Here is an 8,469-nt window from a genome sequence, read left to right on the forward strand (position 1 = left end):
ACAATGTAGTTCCCGTATCCATGACACGAACCAGCAACATGTTTGCCACCAAAATATCCATGAAACACCAGCGACACTGGCATTCTATATATATTGATTATACTAAGAAAACGTGCGACACGGGGCGAATTACTTCAAATTTATTCAATGTATTTATGCATATTTATCTTGATATTTATCCAGCTTTTTACGAGCCATAATGGCGGACGTGGTCGTAATATTTGAACATCATTTTTGACATTTCCCTAATACATCGAACGTTTTCTTTCCGCGTGTTCACGGTAAAGCACAATATCCAGCTGAAAAGAAAACAGCTCAAGAAAAAATCCTGGTATTTACCGAAGAAATTTTGACAACTGCAAGGCAAGCAATTATCTGTCATTTTTTCTTGTGGTAATAATTGCGCCGGATATTATTCCGTACGGAAAAGTGACGTTTCAATTCACTAGCATGTAAAACTGCGCCATCTGAAAGTAAAACAATATTTCTTGTGAGGTGCATACTGGTAAAGAAATCGCAAACGGAAAATCTTTTCTTCAGCATTTCTTGGCCTATCTTTTTGCCCATTTCTTTTCAGGTCGATACTAGGCTTAAAACTAAAAGAATGTATGGAAAGAAAACGTGCGATGTATTCGGGAAATGTCAAAAATGCTGTTTGTTGCAACACCGCAGAAGCATTTCTGGCAACACTGCGCTGCGGTACCTCAAATGAGTACTGATGATACGAAAGGGATAGAGAGACGATGTAAATAAACGAGAGGACGGAGTAGGTGTAGATGTAGTGGTAGTAGTAAAGCAATATAGACTAGAAGTGGAGCATAAAATCGCCATCGTGAATTAGCTAGATTACTACTAAAAGTAAACAAAGTGTAGTTTGCCGAAAGTAAAAGTTTTCAAAGCCTTTTTCGAATAAAATAGTGTTGCGCTTGGTTGTAGGAGGGACAAAATCGTTCCGTAATTCTGTTTGGAAGTCTGTAAGTAGAAGATAGTGAAAAGAAACAGCTATTTAGTGATGAAAGTCGAAGAAAGATACTTACCATTGTATTTACTTACCTGCAGAAACGGTGAATCGCGGTGCAAACCTGAAAAGGAAAATTCTCGCCAAAAGTTCCAAAAGTATAGGAATTTAGATTGTAAGTAAGAAATGTAGTTAATCAAACCCATGCAAATTAACCGGAGACTTTCCGATAGCAACAGCAAAATACCAAACGAAGCGGGAGAAATACATAAATCCGACGTTAGGGTAGCTGAACCGAAGTTGGGCAACTAAACAATTCCTAAATAAACCGTAAGTTTAAAATACCAAAGAATGATCTGAAATGTAAACTGAATTAAAATTATAATTACAAAATAGGATTAAGTGCGATTAAAGCGAAACAAAAGGAAGTTGCAAGTGGGAGAAGAAACCACTTTATTGTAAGTGAAGTAGAATTTAAGAAAATCTGTATATTAACCAAAATAAATATTACAGTTTGAGCGTCGTTAACAAAAATAGTTGACTGCTTCAGAAAGTTTGGTTCCGTCCCGGAACATTCTCAAAAATAAAGTGACACGTGAGGTGTACAGTGAGAAGTTCGGACCTTCCCCACGAAATGCCTTCCGACATCGAAAGTGAAACGGAGAAGAGCGTCGACTTGACGCAAACTCCATGTGAAATATGCGGTCCATCGACATGCGACGAGCCGATGATCGGATGCGATGGATGCTTCCTTTGGTTCCATTGCCGTTGTGTGGAAATCCAGGTAGAGCATGCCCCGAAAAAGTGGTACTGTCAAAACAAGGATTGTCAGGAGAAAGCCCAGCAGATGAAGGATGCCAAGAAGTCGTCTCGAAGTCGGAAAACAACCGAAGAGTCGGACAAATCGAAGAAGGGATCCTCTCTCGTAGATGCGAGGGTGAAAGCACTGGAAGAGAAGCAGAAGAAACAGCTTCAGGAGCTAGAGGCGGAAATAACGCTAAAGAGGAAGGAGAAACAGTTGCAGCGCGCGTTTGAACAGAAGAAGATGGAAATGGAGTTGAAAATGCGCGCCGAAGAAGAAGAACAGCAGATGGTGTTCCAGGAGGAGATGCTTCGGAAAAAGCAAGAGCAGATCGATCGAATGAAAGCGAATCAAAGGGCGTTCGAAAAGAAGATGGCGGATCTGGATAAAGAGTTGGTGAAGTTGTCGACAAGCAAGGTGCCGAAATCCACGCCGAAGAAGGCCGATGAAGGTAAAGCACGATCGTCCGGTGCAGGAAACAAGTCGTTGAAGCTGACCAAAGCAAACGTAAAGAAGCTTGCCGAAGAATTCGAGAACGGTGGTGCAGGCGGTGCGGACAGTGAAGAGGACGGGGAGCAGAGTGAAACCGAGGACGAGGAAGATGCTGATAGCGAAGAAGACGATGAAGAGGAGGACGAAGAGTCTGAAGTGTCCAGTCCGTCGGTGAAGAGCAAACCGGGAAAGAAGAAAAGTGGGAAAGAAGTGAGTCAAAAGCGGGTAGGACCGACAAAGGCTCAGCTAGCTGCGAGAAAGGGGTTGACCTTTAAACTTCCGAAGTTCTCGGGCAAACCTTCGCAATGGCCTCTTTTCTATGCGGCCTACAAAACGTCAAACGAGACCTGTGGCTATATGAACCACGAGAACCTAATGAGATTGCAGGAATCACTCGAAGGCGAAGCTCTCGAATTGGTAGCCGGTCAACTACTCCTCCCTGAGTCGATTCCGCGAGTTATCGAGAAGCTGCGTCGCCATTACGGTCGTCCAGAACAACTACTACAGAGTCTTCTGGACAAAGTTAACCAACTGGAGCCACCTAAGCCAGATAACCTGCGTTATTTCGTTCCTTTCGGGAATGCCGTGGAACAACTCTGTGGACACTTAGAAGCCGCGGATCTTCGGCAACATCTCATCAACCCGTTGCTTATCAAGTCTTTGGTCGCCAAGCTTCCTGATCGGGAAAAACGAGAGTGGGTGCGTTACCGGAAGACCAAAGGAGAGCCGACGCTTCGCACTCTGACGGATTTCCTTATGGAGATTGTCGAAGATGCCTGTGAGGCAGATGTCGACGTAAATCTCATGCCAGCGTACCAGTCCAAAACTGGGTCGTCGTCATTCGCAAAGAAAAAACCGAAGGAAAAGGGTGCGCTGTACTGCCATGCAGAGGAGAGTCCAGCGCCCAGTCCCAGCGATCAAGAGGTTGAAGCCATGCAAAATGTGCCAAAACACAGAACACCGTCTTCGTCATTGTGCCGATTTCAAGAAGCTGTCGTACGCGGATCGGTTGAAGATAGTGACCCGTGATAAACTGTGCCACGTCTGCCTCAACGAGCACAGCGGTACCTGTAGGTTCAAAATTCGCTGTAGTATCGGAGATTGTAGGGAGCACCACAACTCTCTAATGCATCCCGTCGGAAACACAGTTGGCCTGAGTGCACACATCCGATCTAATTGTATTGCTATGTTTCGGATGGTACCGGTACAGCTTCACTGCGGTGGAACCTCGATCACAGTACTGGCATTCCTTGACGAGGGTGCCTCTGTAACGCTGTTGGAGCGGAAGCTAGCCGACCGACTAGGTGTCGTTGGTGTACAAGAGCGACTGACGATTAGGTGGACGGCCGATGTCACACGCGAGGAAAGGGAATCTCGGCGAATGAATGTTTGGGCGTCGGGAGTCAGTGGCGGTACCAACGGTAAGCTGTTACTGCACAGTGTCCGGACGGTTGGAAAGTTGATGCTTCCCCATCAAAGACTGGATGTCCAGGACCTTGCCGCGCAATATCCTCATATGCGGGACCTGCCAATCGAGTCATACGACGGTCAGCCGGAATTGTTAATCGGATTGAACAATATCCACTCGTTTGCTCCGATAGAAGCCAAGGTAGGGGCACCAGTTGAACCTATTGCGGTTCGCTGCAAACTTGGGTGGACCGTATACGGCCCACGTCACTCTACTACGGTTGGAACTGGTAATTTCATCGGCCATCACCAAGCCATAACGAACGAAGACCTACATGAGCTCCTCAAAAGCCACTACGCTCTGGAACAGTCGGTGGTAGAGATACCACAGGAATCATCGGAGGACAGACGAGCCCGGGAGATCCTCGAGCGGACAACCAAACGAATAGGTGACCGTTTCGAAACCGGCCTACTGTTCAAATCAGATGAACCCCGATTCCCGGACAGTTATCCCATGGCGGTCAAGAGAATGAAGCAACTGGAAAAGCGACTACAGAAGAACCCGGAGCTGCAGAATAACGTGAATAAGCAAATCGACGAGTATCAGGAGAAGGGGTACGCTCATTTGGCTACAGTGGAAGAGCTGTCCGGATTTTCACCCGACGAGGTCTGGTATCTGCCACTCAATGTGGTACAAAACCCGAAAAAACCTGATAAGGTACGCTTGGTGTGGGATGCCGCAGCCACTGTGTTAGGAGTATCGCTGAACTCGCTGCTGCTGAAAGGGCCAGACATGCTTGTACCGTTGGTAAAGGTTCTCTGTGGTTTCCGAGAATGGCGACTCGCTTTCGGCGGAGATGTGAAGGAAATGTTCCACCAGATGAAGATTCGCGTCGAGGACAGGCAAAAGCAGCGGTTTCTCTATAGGAAGGATCCAAACGATCCACCGAGTATCTACGTCATGGACGTAGCAACCTTTGGGTCGACATGTTCCCCATGTTCGGCCCAATTCGTAAAAAACAAAAACGCAGACGAGTTCGCTGGTCGATACCCGGAAGCAGCCGCGGCCATCATTAAACGGCACTACGTAGACGACTATTTCGACAGCGTTGAATCCGTCGAAGAAGCAGTAAAGCTGGCGCGAGAGGTGCGTCTGGTACACCGAAAGGGAGGCTTCGAAATCCGGAACTGGGTGTCTAACTCGCCAGAAGTGCTCCAGAGTCTGGGAGAGACGAAACCAGTCGCACCAGTACACTTTAACCAGGACAAACAAACGTCGAAGGAGCGAGTTCTAGGAGTGATCTGGGATCCGAACACAGATGAATTCGCATTCTCCACGACGCACCGCGAAGGGTTACTTCCGTACCTGTTCGAAGAAAAGAGGCCAACAAAACGGATTGTAGCAAGCTGCGTGATGGGGTTCTTCGATCCGCTCGGTTTGTTGTCACCATTCACCATCCACGGCAAAATCATCATCCAACACCTGTGGCGTTCCAGCTGCGATTGGGATCAGGAGATCGATACCAAGTGCTGGGAGTTGTGGAAGCAGTGGACCGAGCTGTTGCCAGAAGTGGAAGCCATACGAATTCCACGTTGCTACATCGGCGATGCGAAGCGCGCTGAAGTCGAGTCGTTGGAAGTGCACATCTTTACTGATGCCAGCGAACATGCGTACGGATGCGTGGCGTACCTGCGAGCGGTGGTGAGAGGCATGGTACGTTGCAATCTGATGATGTCGCGAGCGAAGGTTGCACCGATAAAGCGGCAGTCAATCCCTCGTCTAGAGTTAATGGGCGCGGTTCTCGGGGCCCGCTTGAGTCAGTCGGTTTTGGAAAACCATTCGTACGACATCTCTCGCATCGTCTTCTGGACAGATTCTCGTACAGTTTGTAGCTGGATCAATTCCGACCAACATCGCTACAAGCAATTCGTAGCATTCCGCGTTGGAGAAATCCTAGAGCTCACTAAGGTGTCAGATTGGCGATGGATACCGACGAAACTCAACATAGCGGACGTACTGACGAAGTGGGGACAAGGCCCACCGCTTCAAAGCGATGGTGTATGGTTCAAAGGACCGGAATTCCTGTACCGGCCAGAAGATACGTGGCCAACGAAAGAGTCGATTGTTGAAGGAACGGAGGAAGAAGTACGAGGGACAGTTTTGTTCCACGAAGTGGTGAATGTAGAAGCAATTTCTTCGTGGACAAGACTTCTACGAGTGACGGCTACGGTGGTGCGCTTCATCGACAATTGCCGTCGTAAACGGCATGGCGAATCGACTTTAACGACACGAGCTACGACGAAACAGTGTCGAATACTCGTGAAAGCGGCGGCGAAAGATACGGCATGTTCATCAACTGGAACTGTGCAAACCCCCCTCAAGCAAGATGAACTCAAGCGAGCAGAAAAAATCCTGTGGCGTCATGTGCAGTGGGACAGTTTTCCGGATGAGATGAGCATTCTCACGAACAATCTGCAACGCCAACCTGGGCAGTCGTTAGAGAAGGTCAGGAAGAATAGCCGCATCTACAAATGTTCACCAGTGATAGACGACTAAGGCGTGTTGCGTATGGACGGGAGGCTGGCGAATGCCGAGGAACTCCCCTTCGACAAAAAGTATCCGGTCATCCTATCACGATCACACGAGATCACACAGCGGTTGATTCAACACTACCATGAGGAGTTCGGGCACGCAAACTCCGAGACGGTTTTCAACGAAATGAGACAGCGGTTTCAAATTCCAAATCTGCGTGTGGAGATCCAGAAGGTAGCTGACAAATGCATATGGTGCAAGGTGCATAAATGCCTTCCAAGGTCGCCGAGGATGTCTCCATTGCCAGTTGATCGGGTTACGCCGAATCGACGGCCTTTCAACTCCGTAGGTATCGATTATCTGGGCCCGGTGGAAGTAGTAGTCGGACGGCGAAAGGAGAAGCGTTGGGTGGCCGTATTCACTTGTTTAGCCGTGAGAGCAGTGCACCTGGAAGTTGTGCACAGTTTGACGACGGAGTCTTGTCGGATGGCCATCACTCGTTTCCGTAACAAGTTCGGGGCGCCAAGTCATATATATTCCGACAATGCTACGTGTTTCCAGGGTGCAAACAACGAAATGATCCGAATGGCGAGCATCAATCAACAATGTGCTGAAAGTATGGCCAGTCCCTCTACCGCCTGGCACTTCAATCCTCCTGGAACGCCGCATATGGGCGGCATCTGGGAACGCATGGTGCGATCGGTGAAGACAGCAATGCGAGCACTGGATGATGGAAGGAAGCTGACGGACGAGATTCTGGCGACAATCCTTGCGGAAGCGGCCGAAATCATAAATATGCGTCCGCTGACCTACTTGCCGCAAGATTCGGCAGAAACGGAGGCGCTGACCCCAAATCACTTTCTCAGGGGAACAGTGACCTGTGCCGATACAAACACGGAAGGTGGGCCAACGGAACTTGCGGAGGTACTGCGAAATGACTACCAGCGATCGCAGTATCTCGCTGACAAAATGTGGGCTAGATGGATCAAGGAGTACCTGCCGACCATCAACAGCCGATCAAAGTGGTTCGACGACCAGAAACCGCTAAAAGAGGGCGACTTAGTGTTCGTGGTCGACGGTAAAAACCGGAAGAGCTGGAAGCGTGGCATAGTGGAGACAGTGATCAAGGGATCAGATGGAAGAGTACGACAGGTGGACGTAAGAACTGCAGACCGTAAGATTCAAAGACGTGGTGTGGTGAACTTGGCGGTGTTAGAGGTTCAGTAAATCCGGATTTCCGGAAGTACCGGATGTTACGGGCGGGGGTGTTGCAACACCGCAGAAGCATTTCTGGCAACACTGCGCTGCGGTACCTCAAATGAGTACTGATGATACGAAAGGGATAGAGAGACGATGTAAATAAACGAGAGGACGGAGTAGGTGTAGATGTAGTGGTAGTAGTAAAGCAATATAGACTAGAAGTGGAGCATAAAATCGCCATCGTGAATTAGCTAGATTACTACTAAAAGTAAACAAAGTGTAGTTTGCCGAAAGTAAAAGTTTTCAAAGCCTTTTTCGAATAAAATCGTGTTGCGCTTGGTTGTAGGAGGGACAAAATCATTCCGTAATTCTGTTTGGAAGCCTGTAAGTAGAAGATAGTGAAAAGAAACAGCTATTTAGTGATGAAAGTCGAAGAAAGATACTTACCATTGTATTTACTTACCTGCAGAAACGGTGAATCGCGGTGCAAACCTGAAAAGGAAAATTCTCGCCAAAAGTTCCAAAAGTATAGGAATTTAGATTGTAAGTAAGAAATGTAGTTAATCAAACCCATGCAAATTAACCGGAGACTTTCCGATAGCAACAGCAAAATACCAAACGAAGCGGGAGAAATACATAAATCCGACGTTAGGGTAGCTGAACCGAAGTTGGGCAACTAAACAATTCCTAAATAAACCGTAAGTTTAAAATACCAAAGAATGATCTGAAATGTAAACTGAATTAAAATTATAATTACAAAATAGGATTAAGTGCGATTAAAGCGAAACAAAAGGAAGTTGCAAGTGGGAGAAAAAACCACTTTATTGTAAGTGAAGTAGAATTTAAGAAAATCTGTATATTAACCAAAATAAATATTACAGTTTGAGCGTCGTTAACAAAAATAGTTGACTGCTTCAGAAAGTTTGGTTCCGTCCCGGAACACTGTTCAAATATTACGAACGCGTCCGCCATTATGGCTCGTAAAAAGCTAGATACATACTTTTACCCGGGTGCTGAACATATTTACCGGTATTGATAAATATTTAACGAAAGCTTCCACCTTTTTCACTACGACTT

At 47.2% G+C, this 8,469-nt stretch overlaps 2 protein-coding genes across 2 annotated transcripts; both read left to right on the plus strand.

The window, feature by feature from the left end:
* The first annotated feature begins 1,592 nt into the window (after window positions 1-1,592).
* LOC128739821 (uncharacterized) lies at window positions 1,593-6,216 on the plus strand. Its single transcript, XM_053835321.1, has 2 exons — window positions 1,593-3,194; window positions 3,241-6,216. The coding sequence occupies exons 1-2, from the start codon at window positions 1,593-1,595 to the stop codon at window positions 6,214-6,216; spliced, it is 4,578 nt and encodes a 1,525-aa protein (XP_053691296.1).
* Window positions 6,217-6,228: 12 nt separating this feature from the next.
* On the plus strand, window positions 6,229-7,419 carry LOC128739822 (uncharacterized). The gene has a single exon (XM_053835322.1). The coding sequence runs from the start codon at window positions 6,229-6,231 to the stop codon at window positions 7,417-7,419; it is 1,191 nt and encodes a 396-aa protein (XP_053691297.1).
* Window positions 7,420-8,469: the final 1,050 nt, after the last annotated feature.

This window comes from Sabethes cyaneus, chromosome 3, assembly GCF_943734655.1.
Source record: "Sabethes cyaneus chromosome 3, idSabCyanKW18_F2, whole genome shotgun sequence".
Taxonomy (NCBI): domain Eukaryota; kingdom Metazoa; phylum Arthropoda; class Insecta; order Diptera; family Culicidae; genus Sabethes; species Sabethes cyaneus.